The following is a 21,424-nucleotide window of genomic DNA, read 5'->3' as shown; positions in this document are numbered from 1 at the left end:
CAGCCCGCTCAACACTACGTGAACGCATAGCCATGGACGCGAACGCAAAGACTAAAACTTCAACCAAGTGCGAACACGATCTCTGAATCACGAACACGAAGAACAAACAACTCCACTAACAAAAATACCCATCGCGATCGCGTTCCGTCTCCCGCGATCGCGAAGCACAACTGAAACACCAAAAAACCAGCAATCTTATGCAACTCTGAAATGGTCTGAAGTCAATCCGAAACACACCCGAACCCCTCGGTACCCCGTCTGAACATGCCAACAAGTCCCATAACATAACACAGACTTACTCGATACCTCAAATCACACATAACAATATCAAAATCACGAATGGCACCTCGAATCGAACTTAATGAACTTTTGAACTTTCAACTTCCAAAACTCATGCCGAACTATATCAATTCAACTCGGAATGGACTCAAATTTAGCACACAAGTTCCAAATAACATAACGAAGATATTCTAATTCCCTGAACCACAATCCAAATCCGACATCATCAAAGTCAACTCTCAGTCAAACTTATGAACATTCCAAACATTCAAATTTTAAACTTTACCAATTTGTACTTAAACCTCCTAGAATTATCCAAATGCAAATCTTGGCACACGCCCAAGTCCATAATCACCACCCGAACCTATCGGAACCATCAAAACACCGATCCGGGGTCAAATACGCAAAAAGACAACTCAGTAAACTCCTCCAACTCAAAGCTTCTAACATGAGAATCTCTCTTCCGAATCGATCATAAATCATTTGAAAACCAAAACCAACTATTCAAACAAGTCATAATACATCATATGAAAGTACTGACCTCAAACATCTGAACGGAATGCAAATGCTCAAAACGACCGGTCAGGTCGTTACAAAAAGTACTGAAAAGGTGATTAGACAGGATATGGCACTGTTTTAGCTTACTAGGGACATGACCTTTGATAGGAAGGTGTGGAGATCGAGAATTAGGATAGAAGGTTAGTAGGTAGTCGAGAGTTTTTCTTTTCCTTACCTGTAGTATTGGTAGTACTCTTGTATTTTCATGTTCATAGATCTCTATTACATCTCGTTATCTCGTGCGCTTCAATTATCTTATTTTCTGGTTGTTACTGTTTGGTACTACTTTTTCTTCCTCTTTCTCTTTTTTTTTCTTTTTCTTCTTTCTCTTATTCTTCTTCTCCCTTTCTCTTCTTTTTTTATTTTTTTTTAGCCGAGGATATATCGAAAACAGTCTCTTGTGAAATTATACTGGAATTTGTTGTTGTTGATGTTATATTGACCAAGAAGTACTCTATCGTGAAATGTGCTTTTTTGGTTTTTTATTAAAAGAAAATAGTGGATTGGCTTGATTTCAAATCCAATTTTTCTATATGATGCATGTTCGAATAAAAGATGAACCCAGTTCAAAGCATTTGTACTATATGCATGTGACACATTTATGTTTTATTTTGAAAATTTGGATGAAAAGGTCATACAATTTAGCGAGGAAATTAAATAAAAGAAAATTACATTACAACGATCTCTTTCTTTGCTATTTTACTAAATCTCCTGTATTATATTTTAAAATAGCATTTGTGATGGATACAAAACAAAATCTCTCCAATTTGATTAGTAGTGCATGTGACACATTAATTGATTAATTGCTTACATTGCAAGCTTGGATATCAACGTTTACTGCATGTGACACATTAGTTGCTTATCTTGCAAGCTTGGATGACAAAATTATACAATTTGATTAATTGGTAGTGCATGTGACACATTAATTGCTTATTTTGCAAACTTGAATAACAAGGTTATACATTTTGATTAGGAGAGTATGTGACCTGTAACTCCTGCTAAGGGCGAAGGAATCATATCCTTCATATCCATCCACCGTAATCTCTTTGGTGCTAATGGTACTAAGACTTTTGATTCATAAGTTAAATATATATACAAAACACAAGCTATTGCCTTTTCAAAAAGTGATATCATTGCAATAATAACTACCACACTCAATCATGCCATCATTACTCTATAAAATCACTGTATTCCTCAACAGTTCAAATAAATACTCGTTAACCTTCGCAAACTCCTCCTACAACTAAAAGACGGCTTTTAAAAAAGTAATGCTGTTCGTGTGTTTATTTCTTTGCTAAGGTAACTTTTGATCTTTATCTTCCCTTGATTTTGACACACCAGAATTTCACTCTGCGAAGAAACCAAACATAAGGTAAAAGCAAATTTGCTGCCCCCTCTACTGATATAATATATGGAACACGAAAACTCACAGCCTATATACATTAACATTATGAGAGCAGAAGCAAGTGATGGGCTGCCTGAAAGTCGAACCTGGAGACGAATTTCAGGTCCAAGAGGATATCCAACACCTAGAAATACACCAAGATCTTTACTTTGAGGGATGCGTAAGTGGTCGGCTTGCTTATGCTTCTTCACTGCCACTTTGATTTCCATTTTTGACTATATTGAACTTGCAAAGAGGACAGGTAGCATTTATATACAACCACTTGTCTATGCACGCTGCATGAAAATGGTGACGACAAGGGAGCTCACGCAGCTCAGCTCCATCTTCATAGGAACAAAGGCAAATGCAACATTCCTGCAACCGTAAAGAACATATGTAACTTCTAGGACTAGGAGAGTTTGAGAAGCTTAATGGAAAATTCTTGGCCGAGAAAAGGCAAGTGTTTTGTAATACATACAGCATCTTCCGGTGGAAGAACATGCTCAGTAGGTGTATCAGTGTCGCATTCAACCATTACTCCTCCAAATGATTCTTGAATCTCGCCACTCTCTTTCTCGAAGTTACCAAGTCTCCGGAACTTGTATTTGGGCAGTCTTTCAACATCTTCCTTAGTTGCTCCTTCCTGTTTCAAAGATAAGCATTTTATGAGAAAGATATTGAGAACTTCCCGGTGACAAGAAAAGCATTGACTCCGTCCCACTGAAAGTGATCTGATTTGACTAGTCACGGGATTCAGGCAAGAGTTGGAATTTCAATTGTATTTAAATGCGCAAGGTTGCAGAGATTCTTACTACAACTTTTCGATTATTTTGACTCTTATCTACAATTATGCACATCTATATTACCTTTCAGCAATATAGTGAAGATATGGTATTGTACTATGTTAGAGAAATTCTTTCTTATTAGGAAATTAAAAGACAGCAGCAATGAACTAATAGGTCTTGACAAAAGGCTGCACAAGAAAAATCCCCAACACGGCTAATTGCACATACCTTCCCGCATTTTTTGTTTCTGAGCCAAACTTGGAAGTATGAAATAACCCAAACAGATGGATAATCTAACACAACTTGCAACAATTCTTTGAACCATATCGACAAAAACCAATATGTTACTGCAAATTGAAAGCCTTTTTTTCCCTTACTTTATGGATAACAAGGAGCTCTAACTCAACAACAGATTAAAGGAATAGCTGTCCCCAAAACATAATATGCTGCTCAATCTGTTAATTTTTTTCCCTGAACAGTACACAATATGCATTTTAATGAGTTTCCAAATATTCTCAAGCCAAAATTATCAGTTTATCACAGAATTTACTAAAAGCTAAAATAAAATTGTTTTTTCTTCCCCTAACCACAAATATTTCGAAGGTTACTTTCGTGAAATAGAGTAATTTATTTTAAGAAAAAAAAACACTTAAAATGTTGAAATTATCCAACTACTGCAAACAAAAAAAGAACTTAAAAGAAATAAATGCACAAGACTATGTTTTATTGTACACTTCCAAAATTTGGAGCCAAGAGGAAGAAATCAATATTTAAATTGCTTAGTTTCAACAGTTAATCAAGTTAGATGATAGTAGAACCAAAAAGGTGAAAACTCATTCAGAAAGCCTGCATTAGAGAGCAAAAGATCAAGAGAAAAACCCCCTCCCTAAATTTTTATAATCTTGCATAATAACTAGACGAAGACAAATAAGAGACTACAAGGGGACTTCCAGAAAGTAACTTGAAGAAAATTTGTAACAACCATGGTTCCCCTAGGTGGATCTTCATACTCAGGCTGGCTGCATATGGGAGGTTGACTACTAGGGACAGAATTGCTAAATGGGACATTCACACAAGTCTACTATGTCCACTTTGTAATTCAGCAGATGAGACTATTCAGCATTTGTTCTTTGAATGTGCTGTAACTGGGAAGATTTGGACACAACTACTACAATGGCAGGGCATTTTCAGACACAAGATGCGGTGGACAGATGAATTGCAATGGGCAGAAAAGGCGTGCAAAGGCAAAAGTGGAGGTGCTGGGATATAAAGAACTACCTTGGCAGCAGCTGTGTATTACTTGTGGCAGGAAAGAAGCAATAGGATCATTCAAAACAAGATGAGATCAGAGGAAGCAATTGCTAGTCTGATCCCTAAATTAACAGGGTGTCCCCAGAAGCTTAATACTTCTCCTAGTTTGTTAAGATTGAGTAGTGATTGATGTTGCGGGTGAATAGAGGTCTACTGATATACTAAGAACTGGGGCTTCGTGTCCAGTTCTAGTGCCTTTTTTTCTTCTTCTCCTTGAGCTGTAAATATTCCTCAGTTTTGGTAAATAAAATTTTCAATTACCAAAAAAAAAAAAAAAAAAAAAAAAAAAAAATATTAAGAGTTCAACCAGAGTCCATTAGATGACCGAAGGTGACCATTTCCATAAATAGGTCCAAAATGGATTGGTGAATATTACACATTAAAATAGTAACATTACTGGGTTATGGGCCATTAAAAAAATTTCTTCCACCCATTTGCCCACATTTTTCTACCTTCTTCTATAACATTATACTCGGTGGCAAACCCTTAACTAATACTTTGCAGGGGAAGATACAAAAGAAAATTTTTTATGGGGGGCAAACTACAAATTCAAAGGGGTTATCTTAAAAACATCTAAGATTCTAAGGTATAAGGTTTTTTGATGACTGAGATTCTAAGGTATAAGATTGAACTCTTAGAATCTCTGAACATTGTTACGTGCTGAGAATGCATGGCCAATTGCAACAAAGAACAAAGGTATAAGACTAAACATGTATGATATACTATTAATTCAAAAACAAGCAAATCCTTCCATAATCTAGGTCCTTCACTACTGAGATAGCTTTGGAACTGATATTTGAGAATTACATGTCAAAAGGAAGTCGATTGATGTGAATCGTGACAGTTAATAGATGCGACAAAAGGATTATATACCTGATCTGCCACTGCATATAAGATTGCGATGATACATGGAAGACAGCAGCAAACAGCAATTCCAATGACACAAGCCACAGCAACACATATAACAACAAAGAACACATCAAACGCCAGAAACGTGATACAAAGCCTGAAAAAGAAACCACGTAAACATAAAGTACAAATAAAAGAAAATGACGCAGAGCTAGAGCCTAGTTTTGAGATAACCAGTAAAGTTGAGGTGCATCACGGGTCATAGTTTGGCCACCAGCAGATACCCAATAGAACCCAATTATCCACCAAATGAAAGAAAACATGGTGTTTGCGGACTCCAGATGCTTGGCAACACTGAAACAATAAATCAAGAATCAGTGATACATTATTAGGCACAGACATGCAGTTTTATTCTTCTCTAAACATAAGAAACAAAGAACAGGGTTTCAACCATTTAGTCATGCTTAACAGCTTTCGTATTCCAGAGACGGTATCAGTTTGAATAACTTTGAGATTCATGTTGAACTATTCTGTTCAGCAGCCTAGAGAACATTACTGCTCAAATGTGCCAGTAAGCCTATTGCTCAAATCAAAACTAAAGCATCAGCGAAATGACTGCCCATTTCAGCCACTTAAACCCCAGAAGTTTTGAATTAAGTTTATTTTTGAGTTACATTAAAGTGATAAAGATTGCTGTGTGGCACCAAACCTAGCCAATTGTAAAAGCAAGTCCAAAGAAATTTGAGTTTATGCAAAATTAAAAGAGAAACTAGCAGTAAATCATTTGAGCATACCAAAATACATAGCCCTAACTAATTCAATACCACTATATAGTTAATTAGCCAATTCAACTCATGATTTATGCATTAATCTAACAATCTGTGACACTGATCAGAACCTACCCTTCTTTAATCAGGTAACATATGTCCCCGATTAGCAGTCTCTAGAAATAAAGTCTCCCCTGCCCTCACTAGTCCAATAGGAGAGGCTCCATTAGATTGTTGCTCAAAATGAAGCCTCTAGTGCCTCTCCAACCAAATAGGTCAATATTGACACTTCAGATTTATACCGTGATTACCTATGATAAAGCCAAATTCATGCAAAACATAAACAAGCTATCTAGGCAAGAATATCTGCAGCTATCATAAATCCACAATCCAATTGTCATTTTTCTGCATTGCTCTGGCTATCCCAATTATGAATCAAATGATTACCACCCGCCTCCTATCTTGACAAAACACAGTGCGGAGGAAACCAGTTGATACATCTATCTAAATACACAAAAAGATTCCAAACCCTTCCAAAACTAGATTGGACACAACTTATACTCATCCACTTGCCGATCCCTCATTTATAAGTTTTTTCTAGGGCTAAAACACTAGGTAGTTTCTTCCCACCTGCCTAAGCCTTGGTGCGTAAAGTTATCCAGTAGCAGGTACTCGGTGGAATAGTTGAAATATGTGCAAGCTGGCCCGGTCAATATGTTATAAAAAAAAAAAAGTATTTTCTAGGGCTACCACTCTTTCAACCATTCTTCAGACACTACCTTCAGACTTCAATTAATAACATAAAGCCAACAAACTCAATGCTAGAAACAACATCTAGCAATTTCTTATGTGAGTTGCATCAACATGCATCCACAAAATTCTCTAGCTAGAATTACCAACAATGATAATATTCCCTCAGTCCTTTTTATGTTATAGTGTTTGAACAGGTATGCAGTTTAAATGTCAACATTGATTTATATGTTATATATATATATATATATATATATATATATATATATATATATATATAATCTTATATATCATGCAAGACTATTAAAATAGTAGTTGAAAAATTTGCTATTTCCTCCATCTCAATTTATGTGACACACTTTCCTTTTTAGTTTGTTAAAGAATGATATTTTTCATATTTAGAAACAATTTAACCTTAAACTTCTCATTTTAGCCTTTAGTCACATGAATATTTATCGTTAATCTTAGACCATCTTAGACCACATGTTTCACAAGTCTTTCTTTTTTTCTTAAACTCCGTTTTAAGTCTACCTAGTTTCACCCTCATTTTGACACCTCTCTGGTAGATAATCACCAAACTTCCCAATCCATGTGGTACGCTTTCTTTTTTATATTTAGGAATAATTTAACATTAACTTCTCATTTTACCCTTTGATCACATAAATATCTATCTGAAAATACTTATGGTATATTACAAGTTTCAAAAGTGCTTTCTTTTCTTAAACTTAGTGCTCATTCAAACATCACATAAAAAGAGACAGCGGGAGTACCTAGTTTCGTCCTCGTTTTGACGCCTCTCCAGTAAATAATCACCAGACTCTCCTCCATCACTTTCCGAACTCAAGTTCGAAACTTCTCTATTATTCCAATTTCCACTGCCGCTTGAGGAATTCCGTCGCTGACATCGGCGTCTATATTCGACGAACACACAAACCATGTGAAGCACAGACTGTAAAGCGTATCCAATAATCCAAAGCCTTAACGGCATAGAAGGAGACTCATTTTTGCTCATTATAAGAACAGAAATTGCTACAATAACAAAAGCTAAGTTCCATATGAGATCTAATATCACTATAGGTTTTGAGTACGCCCAGTCGCTTTGTCGCTCCTCGATTTGCTCAGCGGCAGCTTCGCGAACTCGCATCGATGGCTCGCGCATTAACCGGCGGCTGCTTGCGCGCCGTAGAAAGCCGGCAGCTCCTCGGAGGCTCGGACGGCGATGGAACGAACGTCGGCTACGGGAATTGGTGAGCAACGGTGACGTATCAACTCCGCCGCCGCCGTCGCTGGGGCTAATGTCGGCGTTAGAAGTGTTGTCATCGGCGGCGACTCTTGCCGTGGACATCGCCGGAAAATTGTGTAAGAGATATATCGTGATGAAATGAGTTTTGTTTGATAGGGTTGATTTTTCAGACAAATGTTTTGATTCCGAAATCGGATTAGGAAAGTCAGCTTAGCTGACGCATTTTTGGGCCACACGCGCCTGCGAGTATAGAAAGCGATGTACTCCACAAGTAACACCCTTCTGTTTCTTAATTTTATTATTAATTCTTTTCCCCTAAATTTCTATTTTTGCCCATTAATTAAAAATAGATAAAAAGTAGGAGAAACTCTAGCTTGATATAAATATATTATATTATGTATGTTTATTTAGTACTCCGCTGTAAATAAGCTTCCTGAAAATATTTATCTATGTGAGACTCCGCCGTAAATATGTTTAACTATTTAGTACTCTATTGGAAATAAGTCTCATGAAGAAGTTTATCCTTTCGGTACCCCGTTATTGATAAACATCACCTCCGGTAGAAAATTATTCATATTTGGTACAATGAGTTTATCCTTTCAGTACCCCGTTATGGATAAACATCACCTCCGGTAGAAAATTATTCATATTTGGTACAATGAGTTTATCCTTTCAGTACCCCGTTATGGATAAACATCACCTCTAGTAGAAGATTATTCATATATGGTACAATGAGCTTATCCTTTCAGTATCCGTTATGGATAAATATCACCCCCGGTAGAAGATTATTTATATCTGGTACAATGATCTTATCCTTTCAGTACCCCGTTATGGATAAATATCACACCCGATAGAAGATTATCTATATCTGGTACAATGAGCTTATCCTTTCGGTACCCCGTTATGGATAAATATTACATCGGGTAGAAAATTATCTATATCTGGTATAATAAGTTTATCTTTTCGGTACTCCGTTATGGATAAATATTATCTCCGGTAGAAGATTATCTATATTTGGTACAGTATCAGCTTACACAGCAGCTTGATTTCTTCTATAAATAGAGGAGATTTTTGTTCATTATAGATATAAGTTTAAAGTTTGAATAATATATCAGTTTCTCTTTATACTTGTCTTTACTTTACAGTCTTTATTTTGTAACACGTTATCAGCACGAGACTCTGCCATCTTGAGCAAATACTTTGAAAGTATCAGAGGTACGAACTTTCTTTTTCTAAATAATGTCAAAACTTTCTAAACTTGAATTTGTAGCCCTCGATATATCGGGCAAAAGCTACATGTCTTGGGTGCTTGATGCTGAAATTCATCTTGATGCGATGGGCCTGGCAGACACCATCAAGGACAAAAATCAAGCATCGAACCAAGATCGTGGCCCAATGATATTCCTACGCCATCACCTTGATGAAGGCTTGAAAATGAAATATCTCACTATTAAAGATCTAGTCATATTGTGGAATAATTTGAAAGATAGATATGACCACCTGAAAATGGTCGTTCTTCCACAGGCACGTTATGATTGGACTCATCTAAGGATACAAGATTTTAAATCTATTAGTGAGTATAATTCTGATATGTTCAGAATTATTTTTCAATTGAAATTATGTGGTGATAATATTACTAATCATGATATGTTGGAGAAAACTTTCACCACTTTTCATACCTCGAATATGCTCATGCAGCAGCAATATCGAGAGATGGGATTCAAAAAGTATTCTGAACTTATCTCACATCTTCTTATAGCCAAGCAACATAATGGGCTATTAATGAAAAACCATGAAAGTCGACCTAGTGGTTCTTGTCCATTCCTTGAAGTGAATGAGACGAACTTCCACCAAGCTAAGCGTGGAAGAGGACGTGGCCCCAGTCGTGATCATGGCCGTGATCGGGGAAGAAACTCTAATCATGGTAATAATAATACACCAAATAACCCTCCTCACCACCAGCAGTGAAAAAGGAAGGAACAAAAGCATGAAGCGGTGCAAGCAGCAAAGGTAGAAAATGCATGCTATATATGTGGAGGAAAAGGGCACTGGTCACATACATGTCGTACGCCAAAGTACCTGGTTGAGCTGTATCAAGCCTCCCTGAAGAAGACAAAGAAAAATGTTGAAGCAAATTTATTTCTGAAGATAATTTAGACTTCATGCATTTGGATGTAGCTGATTTGTAACGACCCGGCCGGTCATTTTGAATATTGTAATCCCGTTCCCCCATTTACTGCTCAATTTATGTCTCGCAATTAATTTATGACTTATCGGGTTAGTTGGTTCGGGTCCGGAAGAAACTCGGAGTGAAATGAGACACTTAGTCTCATAATTGAAAATTTAAGTTAGAAAAGTGAACCGGATATGGACTTATATGTAAACGACTTCGGATTTGAATTTTGATGATTTCAATAGCTCCGTATGGTGATTTTGGACTTAGGAGCGTGTCCGAAATATTATTTGGAGGTCCGTGGAGGAATTAGGCTTGAAATGCCGAAAGTTTAATTTTTGAGAAGTTTGACCGGGGGTTGACTTTTTTATATCGGGGTCGGAATCCGATTCTGAAAATTGGAATACCTCTATTATGTCATTTATGACTTGTGTGCAAAATTTGAGGTCAATCGGACGTGACTTGATAGGTTCTGGATTCGTTTGTAGAAATTAGAAATCTCAAAGTTCATTAGGCTTGAATTGGGGTGTAATTCATGGTTTTAGCGTTGTTTGGGGTGATTTGAAGATTCGACTAAGTCCGTATGATGTTTTAGGACTTGTTGGTATATTTGGACGAGGTTCCGAGGGGCTCGGGTGAGTTTCGGATGGTTACCGGTTTGGATTTTTGACTTGGAACTCTGCTGGAATTTTTCTAATAAACCATCTGGTTTCCTTCATCGCGTTCGCGAATGGAGCCTCGCGTTCGCGAAGAGGAACTGAGAGGCTGGCAATATTTGCTCTTCGCGTTCGCGAAGAGAAGCACGCGTTTGCGAAGGGTGGACTGGGTGTGCATCGCGAACGCGAGAGGTGTTACGCGTTCGCAAAGAAGAGAGGAAGCAGCTGAGGACCCCAGGCAATTGGTCTACGCATTCACGTAGGGGGTGTCGCGTTCGCGTAGTGAGGGGGGAACGAGTCATCGCGTTTGCGACGGGTGGAACTCGTTCGCGTAGAAGGCATTGAGGCAGAGGCATTTTTTGTGCTTCGCGAACGCGAGGGTGATGTCGCGTTCGCGAATGAGGAATTTGGACAGGAGCTATTTTGTGCTTCGCGAACGCGAGGCACTGACCGCATTCGCGAAGAAGAAAAACCTAGGCAATGAGTTTAATCCCATTTTCAGTTTTTGACGATTTGGAGCTTGGATTTGAGGCGATTTTCGGTGATTTTCAGAGAAAACAATGGGGTAAGTGTTCTTAACTCAATATTGGTTAAATTACCCGAATTCATGGTTATTTTTATCATTTAATGGGTGAATTGAGTTGGGAAAAATTGAAAACCCTCTTGGTTTAAATTGAAGATTTGAGGGTCGAGTTGGGGTCGAATTTTGGTAAAATTGGTATGGTTAGACTCGTGATTGAATGAGCTTCCGGATTTTATAACTTTTGTTGAGTTCCGAGACGTGGGCCCCACGGGCAATTTTTGAGCTAATTTTCAGATTTTTATGAAAAATTATTATTTTCTTATGGAATTAATTTCAATGAATTTTATTGATTGAAACGAATTATTTATGGCCAGATTCGAGGCGTTTGGAGACCAATTCACGAGGAAAGGACATTGCGAAATAAGAATTTCACGGCTTGAAGTAAGTAACAGTTTTAAATCTGGTCCTGAGGGTATGAAACCCCGGATTTTGGTATCATGCGATTATTTTGGAGGTGACGCACATGCTAGGTGACGGGCGTGTGGGCGTGCACCGAGGGGATTGTGACTTGGTCCGTCCCGGAAAATTGTAAAAGTTGAATAATTTGTTGTGAGCTATATGCTCTCTATGTGTTGATAAAATTTGACTGTAAACCATGTTAGAAATCATGCTTAGGCTATGTGATAGTACTGTTGGGACCCACAGAAGTCGCGTACTTGTTGAATTGCCTGCTAAATGCTATATGTACTCAGTCTCAGTTTTTACTTGCACATTTTATCTCAGTCTCTATTATTATTATTATTAATACATCATATCATTGTTGTTTGGGCTGATTTCATGATTATTGAGAGTCCGAGAGACTGGAGAGATTTATGATTGAGTGAGGCCGAGGTCCTGAATGTGAGATATTGATACTATAGCACGTGAGTTGGCCGTGCGGATCCTTATATTATACTATAGCACGTGAGTTGGCCGTGCGGATCCTTATATTATACTATAGCACGTGAGTTGGCCGTGCGGATCCTTATATTATACTATGGCACGTGAGTTGGCCATGCAGCACGTGAGTTGGCCGTGCGGATCCAGATATTTATATTATGGCATGTGAGTTATCCGTGCAGATTATAGCGCTTGGGCTGTAGGAGCCCCTTCGGAGTCTGTACACCCCCAGTGAGCGCGGGTACCCATTGAGTGAGTAATGAGGGCTGGGAGCCCAGGGAGTGATGAGGGTTGGGAGCCCAGTGAGTGATTGTTGTTCTGAGAGGTTGTACTTGAATTCTATTTGTTGTTGCATTTAGTTGCTATCTGACATTGTTGTGAAATTTCTGAAAAAATTGTTGATATACAGATTACATGAACAAGAACTGTATAAAAATTGATTTGACATTAAACTGCCAGAATTGATAGCATGTCTATTCTTTATTGGAATTACTGGAAATGAACAATAACTGTGTAGCTCGTTACTATATTCAGTTCCTTATTTATTAGTTACTTGTTGGGTTGGTTGTACTCATACTACACCCTGCACTTCGTGTGCAGATTCAGGTATTTTCGGACATAGTGGGTGTTGATTCTTCCGTACAGCTTATTTTTCGGAGATTCAGAGGTAGCTGTCGTGTTTCGCAGACCTTGTCTCTCCTTCCCTATCATTGTATTACTGTACTTTTGGTCTTAGACTATTGTAGACCGTACTTTTCAAGATTCGTATTCATATTAGATGCTTATGTACCCAGTGACACCAAGTTTTGGGGAGTGTTCGTATTTGTATTTGGGAGTTTTTGTATTGTATTTAAATATTATATTTTCAGACATAAAAGAAATTGTGGTTTAGTGACATTAACGACTTGCCTAGTATTAAGATAGGCGCCATCACGACGGGTGAGATTTTGGATCGTGACAAGTTGGTATCAGAGCCTAGGTTACATAGGTCTCACGAGTCATGAGCAGGTTTAGTAGAGGCTATAGAAACCTTAGGAAAATTTCACTTTCTTATATTCTGTCGTGCGAATTTGTTGATTCTGGAAACTAAATTTCTGCTATTCTATTCTCTCACGGATGATGAGGACACGTACTACCGGATCGAACAATCAGCCACCAGTGCCACCAGTTAGGGCCGCGAGAGATCGGGGCCGTGGTAGAGGTTGGGGCCGAGGTAGAGGTCGAGGTATAGCTCGTACCACAGTTGGAACAGCACCTGTAGTACCACTAGTTGTTACATCTCAGGAGCAGATTCCAGATATAGTTGAGCCGACAAGATCATCTCAGGCACCAGCTGTGCCCATTGAGATTGCAGGCATTCACGAGACTTTGGCCCAGATATTGGCAGCCTACACTAGTCTTGCACAGGTGGTTTCGGCTCAGGCCGCACCTGCCACTTCTCAAGCTGGGGGAGGTACTCATACCCCCGTTGCCCGTACTCTAGACCAGGTAGTACAGGGACTTCAGATACCGGGGGCACTACCGGCCCAACCGGTTGCAGCTGCTCAGGCCCTGGTAGTTCCTATAATGGCAGATGATGAGCAGAGGAGACTTGAGAGATTTGAGAGGCTTTGACCTCCACCATTTAGCGATACTGAGTCAGAGGATGTTCAGGATTTTCTGGATAGGTGCCAACGGATGCTTCAGACAGCAGGTATTCTGGAGACCAGTGGGGTCTCATTCACTACTTTTCAATTTTCTGGGTCTGCACTCAGATGGTGGGAGACTTACGAGAGACGTAGACCTGCTGGCGCAGCCCCCCTTACTTGGCATCAGTTCTCCGTGGTCTTTTTGGAGAAGTTCGTACCTCAGTCCCGCAGAGAAGAGCTGCGCAGACAGTTTGAGCAGCTTCACCAGGGTGATATGTCCATAATGCGGTACGAGATGAGATTTTCTGAGTTGGCTCGTCATGCAATCTGGTTTGTTCCCACTGATAGGGAGAGGATTAAAAGGTTCATTGATGGCCTCACATATCAGCTACGGTTACTTATGACTAGGGAGAGAGTATCTGGTGCTACTTTTGATGAGGTAGTGGACATTGCTAGGGAGATAGAGATGGTTCGTAGCCAGGAACGTGGAGAGAGAGAGAGAGGCTAAGAGGCCTCGTGGTCCGGGTGATTACAGCGGTGTTCCTTCAGGGGGTCAGTTTCACCGAGGTAGGGGTCGTTCTTAGAGATACGCTCAGACGGGTCGTCCAGCTCATCGTGGTGTATCAGCTAGCCATGGTTCTTACAGTGCTCACTCAGGCCAGTCTTCATTCAGTGCACTACCAACGCAGAGTTCTCATCATGCCTCATCCGCACAGGCTTCTGCAGGTCATCCCTCGGGATATCAGGAGCAGCAGTTTGTCGGAGGAAGGGTTGTTTCGAGTGCGGAGAATTTGGTCATTTCAAGAGAGAGTGTCCTAGGTTGTTGAGTGGGGTTTCACAGCAGAGTTCTCGACCGACGACACCAGCACCAGCAGTTACACCATCCGCCCTGCCATCTCGGGGTGGGGGTCAGGCAGCTAGGGGTCGCCCTAGAGAGGGAGGCCGATCAGGAGGCGGGCAGGCTCGATTCTATGCTTTTCCTGTCATGCCAGATGTTGTTGCTTCAGACGCAGTAATCACAGGTATTGTTTCAGTGTGCCACAGGGAGGCTTCTATATTATTTGACCCTAGTTCCACTTATTCATATGTATCATCGTATTTTGCTCATTATCTGGATATGCCCTTTGAGTCCTTAATTTCACTTGTTTGTGTATCTACACCGGTGGGCGATATTATTACTGTGGATCGTGTGTATCGGTCGTGTGTAGTAACTATTGGGGAACTGGAGACTAGGGTTGATCTCTTATTACTCGGTATGGTTGATTTCGATGTAATCCAGGGTATGGATTGGTTGTCTCCATGTCATGCAATTCTGGACTGTCACGCAAAAATCGTGACGTTGACGATGCCGGGGTTGCCAAAGGTTGAATAGAGGGGTTCTCTAGATCTTGTTCCTAGCAGGGTAATTTCTTATTTGAAGTCCCAACGTATGGTTGGAAAGGGGTGCTTGTCATATTTGGCCTTTGTGATAAATGTTGATATAGATGCTCCTATTATTGATTCAGTACCGGTCGTGCGAGACTTTTCGGATGTATTTCCTGTAGACCTGCCGGGTATGCCACCCGACAGGGATATTGATTTCGGTATTGACTTGGTGCATGGCACTCAGCCCATTTCTATTCCTCCGTATCGTATGGCACTAGCTGAGTTAAAAGAATTGAAAGAGCAACTTCAGGAACTCCTTGAAAAGGGGTTTATTAGGCCTAGTGTGTCATCTTGGGGTGCACCGGTTCTGTTTGTGAAAAAGAAAGATGGTACTATGCGGATGTGCATTGATTATAGGCAGTTGAACAAAGTTACAATCAAGAATAAATATCTATTGTCGCGCATTAATGATTTATTTGACCAGCTTCAGGGAGCGAGGGTATTCTCCAAAATTGATTTGAGGTCTGGTATCACCAATTAAATATTCGGGATTCGGATATTCTAAAGACGACATTCAAGACTCTTTATGGCTACTATGAATTTCTTGTAATGTCTTTTGGGCTAACCAATGCCCCAGCAACATTTATGCATTTGATGAATAGTGTATTTCAGCCATATCTTGATTTATTTGTCGTGATATTCATTGATGATATTCTGATGTGCTCACATGGCCAGGAGGAGCATGCACAACACTTGGGTATTGTATTACAGAGGCTGAGAGAGGAGAAACTTTATGCCAAATTCTCTAAGTGTGAGTTTTGGCTTAGTTTGGTGGCATTCTTGGGACATATTGTGTCCAATGAAGGTATTAAGGTGGATCCGAAGAAAATAGAGGCAGTTCAGAATTGGCCCAGACCATCCTCAGTTACTGAGATTCGGAGTTTCCTCGGCTTGACCGGTTATTATCATCATTTTGTGGAGGGTTTCTCAAGTGGAGGTTAGCATCTGGAGTCCTGTGTGACAAGAGAGTGCCACTGATACTCAAAGGTAAGTTTTATAAAGCGGTGGTTAGACCGGCCATGATGTATGGGGCTGAGTGTTGGCCCGTTAAGAACTCACATATTCAGAAGATGAAAGTAGCAGAAATGAGGATGTTGCGGTGGATGTGCGGGCACACTAGGATAGATAAGATTAGGAATGATGATATCCGGGAGAAGGTGCATGTGGCTCCCATTGATGACAAGATGCGGGAAGCGAGACTTAGATGGTTCGGACATATTCAGAGGAGAAGCCCAGATGCTCCGGTATGGAGGTGTGAGCAGTTGGTTGTGGATAGCACGAGAAGAGGTAGAGGGCGACCTAAAAAGTATTGGGGAGAGGTGATCAGACAGGATATGGCGAGGCTCCAGATTTCCGAGGACATGACACTTGATAGGAAGATGTGGAGGTCGAGTATTAGGGTTGTAGGTTAGGAGGTAGTTGAGTCGTGCCTTACTTCGTACCATTGTGGGACTAGCCATGTAGGGTTTTGTCTAAGATAGCTATTGGCAATGTTGTGGTTTACTATTTCGCTTTTCAGTGCATGTCCTATTTACTAGCTATCGCTTTTGCTTTGCATCTTTCTTCTAGATTTCATGGTGTTCCTATTTTTCTTATGATTGTTGTGGTGATACTAATATTTACTAATATTGTCTCCCTTTGCTTTGCATCTTTCTTCTGGATTTCATGGTGTTCCTATTTATCCTATGATTGTTGTTGTGATACTAATATTGTTTCCTTTTTGTCATTTTGTCATTTTGTCTTTTTATTTTTTTTTGAGCCGAGGGTCTTTCGGAAATAACCTCTCTACTCCTTCGGGGTAGGGGTAAGGTCTGCGTATACACTACCCTCCCCAGACCCCATTAGTGGGATTTTACTGGGGTTTTATTGTTGTTGTTGTTGTTGTTGTGGAGGTTTTCTCGTCTATTGCATTGCCTATGACTAAATTGACCCAGAAAGGTCCTCCGTTCAGGTGGTCGGATGAATATGAAGAGAGCTTTCAGAAGCTCAAGACAGCTTTGACTACAGCTCCAGTATTGGTGTTGCCTACAGGTTCAAAGTCTTATACTGTGTATTGTGACGCGTCGCGAATTGGTCTAGGCGCAGTACTTATGCAAGATGGTAGGGTGATTGCCTATGCGTCCAGACAGTTAAGGTACATGAGAAGAATTATCCAGTCCACGATCTTGAGTTGGCAGCTATTGTTAATGCCTTGAAAATTTGGCGGCATTACTTGTACGGTGTCCAGTGTGAGGTGTATACAGATCATCGGAGTCTGCAACATTTTTTTAAACAGAAGGATCTTAACTTGCGGAAGCGAAGGTGGTTGGAGTTGCTTAAGGATTATGATATCACCATTCTCTATCATCCCGGAAAAACCAATGTAGTGGCCGATGCCTTGAGTCGTAAGGCGGAGAGTTTGGGAAGCTTAGCACACTTACCGGTAGCAGAGAGTCCTTTAGCCTTGGATGTTCAGGCCTTGGCTAATCAGTTTGTTAGATTGGATGTTTCCGAGCCGAATCGAGTTTTGGCCTGTGTGGTTTCTCGGTCTTTTTTATATGATCGCATCAGAGAGTGCCAGTATGATGATCCACATCTGCTTGTCCTTAAGGACATGGTTCAGCACGGTGATGCCAAGGAAGTCACTATTGGAGATGACGACGTATTACAGATGCAGGGCAGGCTATGTGTACCTAATATAGATGGTTTGCGTGAGCTGATTCTCCAGGAAGCTCACAGTTTGCGGTACTCTATTCATCCAGGCGCCGCGAAGATGTATAAGGATTTAAGACAACACTATTGGTAGAGGCGGATGAAGAAAGATATAGTTGGGTTTGTATCTCGGTGTTTAAATTGTCAAAAGGTAAAGTACGAGCACCAGATACCGAGCGGATTACTACAGAGACTTGAAATTCTGGAGTGGAAGTGGGAGCATATTACCATGGACTTCGTAGTTGGACTCCCATGGACTTTGAAAAAGTTTGATGCTATTTGGGTGATAGTAGATCGGTTGACCAAATCTGCGCATTTTATTCCAGTCGGTACTAATTATTCTTCGGAGCTGTTGGCTGAGATTTATATTCGCGATATTGTTCGCCTACACGGTGTGCCGGTGTCCATTATTTCAGATCGGGGTACGCAGTTTACCTCACAGTTTTGGAGGGCAGTGCAGCGAGAATTGGGCACACAGGTTCAGTTGAGTACAACATTTCACCCTCAGGCGGACGGACAGTCCAAGCGCACTATTCAAATATTGGAGGATATGCTACGCGCCTGTGTCATTGATTTTGGGGGTTCTTGGGATCAATTTTTGCCACTTGCAGAGTTTGCTTACAATAATAGCTTTTGCTTACAATAATAGCTACTAGTCAAGCATTCAGATGGCTCCGTATGAAGCTTTATATGGGAGACGGTGTCGGTCTTCGGTGGGTTGGTTTGAGCCTGGTGAGGTTAGACTATTGGGTACTGACTTGGTTCAGGATGCTTTAGAGAAGGTCAAAGTAATTCAGGAACGGCTTCGCACGGCACAGTCTAGACAGAAGAGTTATGCCGACATAAAGGTTCGTGATGTTGTTCACATGGTTGGGGAGAAGGTTCTGCTCAAGATCTCACCCATGAAGGGTGTGTTGAGGTTCAGGAAAAAGGGCAAGTTAAGCCCTCGGTATATTGGGCCTTTTGAGATACTTAAGAAAATTGGGGAGGTGGCTATGAACTTGCTTTTCCACCTAGTCAATCAGGTGTTCATCCAGTGTTCCATGTATCCATGCTCTGAAAGTATGTCGGGGATCCGTCTCACATTCTGGATTTTGGTACAGTACAGCTGGACGGTAATTTGACTTATGATGTGGAGCCGGTGGCTATTTTAGACCGGCAGGTTCGAAAGCTGAGGTCAAAGAACATAGCATCAGTAAAGGTGCAGTGGAGAGGCCAGCCAGTCGGAGAAGCTACTTGGGAGACTGAGTAGGAGATGCAGAACAAATATCCACACTTATTTGAGACTCCAGATATTATTCTAAACCCGTTCGAGGACGAATGTTTGTTTAAGAAGGGGAGAATGTAAGGACCCGGCCGGTCGTTTTGAATATTGTAACCCCATTTCCCCATTTACTGCTCAGTTTATGTATCGTAATTGATTTATGACTTATCGGGTTAGTTGGTTCGGGTCAAGAAGGAACTTGGAGTGAAATGAGACACTTAGTCTCATAATTGAAAATTTAAGTTAGAAAAGTGGACCGGATATGGACTTATGTGTAAACGACCTCGGATTTGAATTTTGATGATTCCAACAGCTCTGTATGGTGATTTTGGGCTTAGAGGAATTAGGCTTGAAATGCCGATAGTTTAATTTTTGAGAAGTTTGACCGGGGGGTTGACTTTTTGATATCGAGGTCGGAATCCGATTCTGAAAATTGAAATACCTCTGTTATGTCATTTATGACTTGTGTGCAAAATTTGAGGTCAATCGGACGTGACTTGATAGGTTCCGGAGTCGTTTGTAGAAATTAGAAATTTCAAAGTTCATTAGGCTTGAATTGGGGTATAATTCATGGTTTCAGCATTGTTTGAGGTGATTTGAAGATTCGACTAAGTTCGTATGATGTTTTAGGACTTGTTGGTATATTTGGTCGAGGTCCCGAGGGGCTCGGGTGAGTTTCGGATGGTTACCGGTTTGGATTTTTGACTTGGAACTCTGCTGGAATTTTTCTGATGAACCATCTGGTTTCCTTCATCGCATTCGCAAATGGAGCCTCGCGTTCGCGAAGAGGAACTGAGAGGCTGGCAATATTTACTCTTCGCGTTCGCAAAGAGAAGCACGCGTTCGCGAAGGGTGGACTGGGTGTACATCGCGAATGCGAGAGGTGTTACGCGTTCGCGAAAAAGAGAGGAAGCAGCTGAGGACCTCAGGCAATTGGTCTACGCGTTCGCGTAGTGAGGGGGAACGAGTCATCGCATTCGTGAGGGGTGGAACTCGTTCACGTAGAAGGCATTGAGGCAGAGGCATTTTTGTGCTTCACGAACGCGAGGGTGATATCGCGTTCGCGAAGGAGGAATTTGGACAGGAGCTATTTTGTGCTTCGCGAACGCGAGGCACTGACCGCGTTCGCGAAGAAGAAAAGCCTGGGCAGTGAGTTTAAGTTCTGAAATTTGGAGCTCGGATTTGAGGCGATTTTGGGTGATTTTCAGAGGAAACAATGAGGTAAGTGTTCTTAACTCAATATTGGTTAAATCACCCGAATTCATGGTTGTTTTTATCATTTAATGGGTGAATTGAGTTAGGAAAAATTGAAAACCCTCTTGGTTTAAATTGAAGATTTGAGGGTCGAGTTGGGGTCGAATTTTGGTAAAATTGGTATGGTTAGACTCGTGGTTGAATGGGCTTCCGAATTTTGTAACTTTTGTCGAGTTCCGAGACGTGGGCCCCACGGGCAATTTTTGAGCTAATTTTCGGATTTTTATGGAAAATTATTATTTTCTTATGGAATTAATTCCAATGAATTTTATTGACTGAAACGAATTATTTATGGCCAGAGTCGAGGTGTTTGGAGACCAATTCACGAGGAAAGGACATTGCGGAATAAGAATTTCACGGCTTGAAGTAAGTAACAGTTTTAAATCTGGTCCTGAGGGTATGAAACCCCGGATTTTGGTATCATGCGATTATTTTGGAGGTGACGCACATGCTAGATGATGGGCGTGTGGGCGTGCACCGAGGGGATTGTGACTTGGTCCGTCCCGAAAAACTGTAAAAGTTGAATAATTTGTTGTTAGCTATATGCTCTCTATGTGTTGATAAAATTTGACTATAAACTATATTAGAAATCATGCTTAGGCTATGTGATAGTACTTTTGGGACCCACAGAAGTCGCGTACTTGTTGAATTGCCTACTAAATGTTATATGTACTCAGTCTCAGTTTTTACTTGCACATTTTATCTCAGTCTCTGTTATTATTATTAATACATCATATCATTGTTGTTTGGGCTGATTTCATGATTATTGCGAGCCCGAGAGACTAGAGAGATTTATGACTGAGTGAGGCCGAGGGCCTGAATTTTAGATATTGATACTATAGCATGTAAGTTGGCCGTGCAGCACGTGAGTTGGACGTGCGGATCCTTATATTATACTATAGCACGTGAGTTGGCCGAGCAGATCCTTATATTATACTATAGCAC

At 40.6% G+C, this 21,424-nt stretch overlaps 1 protein-coding gene across 1 annotated transcript; it reads right to left on the bottom strand.

The window, feature by feature from the left end:
• Positions 1-1,946: 1,946 nt before the first annotated feature.
• On the bottom strand, positions 1,947-8,187 carry LOC104109707 (E3 ubiquitin-protein ligase At1g63170-like). Its single transcript, XM_009619054.4, has 5 exons — positions 7,454-8,187; positions 5,401-5,520; positions 5,191-5,323; positions 2,700-2,864; positions 1,947-2,596 (listed from the first exon to the last, which is right to left on the bottom strand). The coding sequence occupies exons 1-5, from the start codon at positions 8,026-8,028 to the stop codon at positions 2,420-2,422; spliced, it is 1,170 nt and encodes a 389-aa protein (XP_009617349.1). The 5' UTR covers positions 8,029-8,187; the 3' UTR covers positions 1,947-2,419.
• Positions 8,188-21,424: the final 13,237 nt, after the last annotated feature.

The sequence above is a fragment of the Nicotiana tomentosiformis genome, chromosome 5 (genome assembly GCF_000390325.3).
Source record: "Nicotiana tomentosiformis chromosome 5, ASM39032v3, whole genome shotgun sequence".
In the NCBI taxonomy this organism is placed as follows: Eukaryota; Viridiplantae; Streptophyta; class Magnoliopsida; order Solanales; family Solanaceae; genus Nicotiana; species Nicotiana tomentosiformis.
Note: the sequence above shows the minus strand (reverse complement) of the source record. Positions and strands in the feature narration are given on the sequence as shown.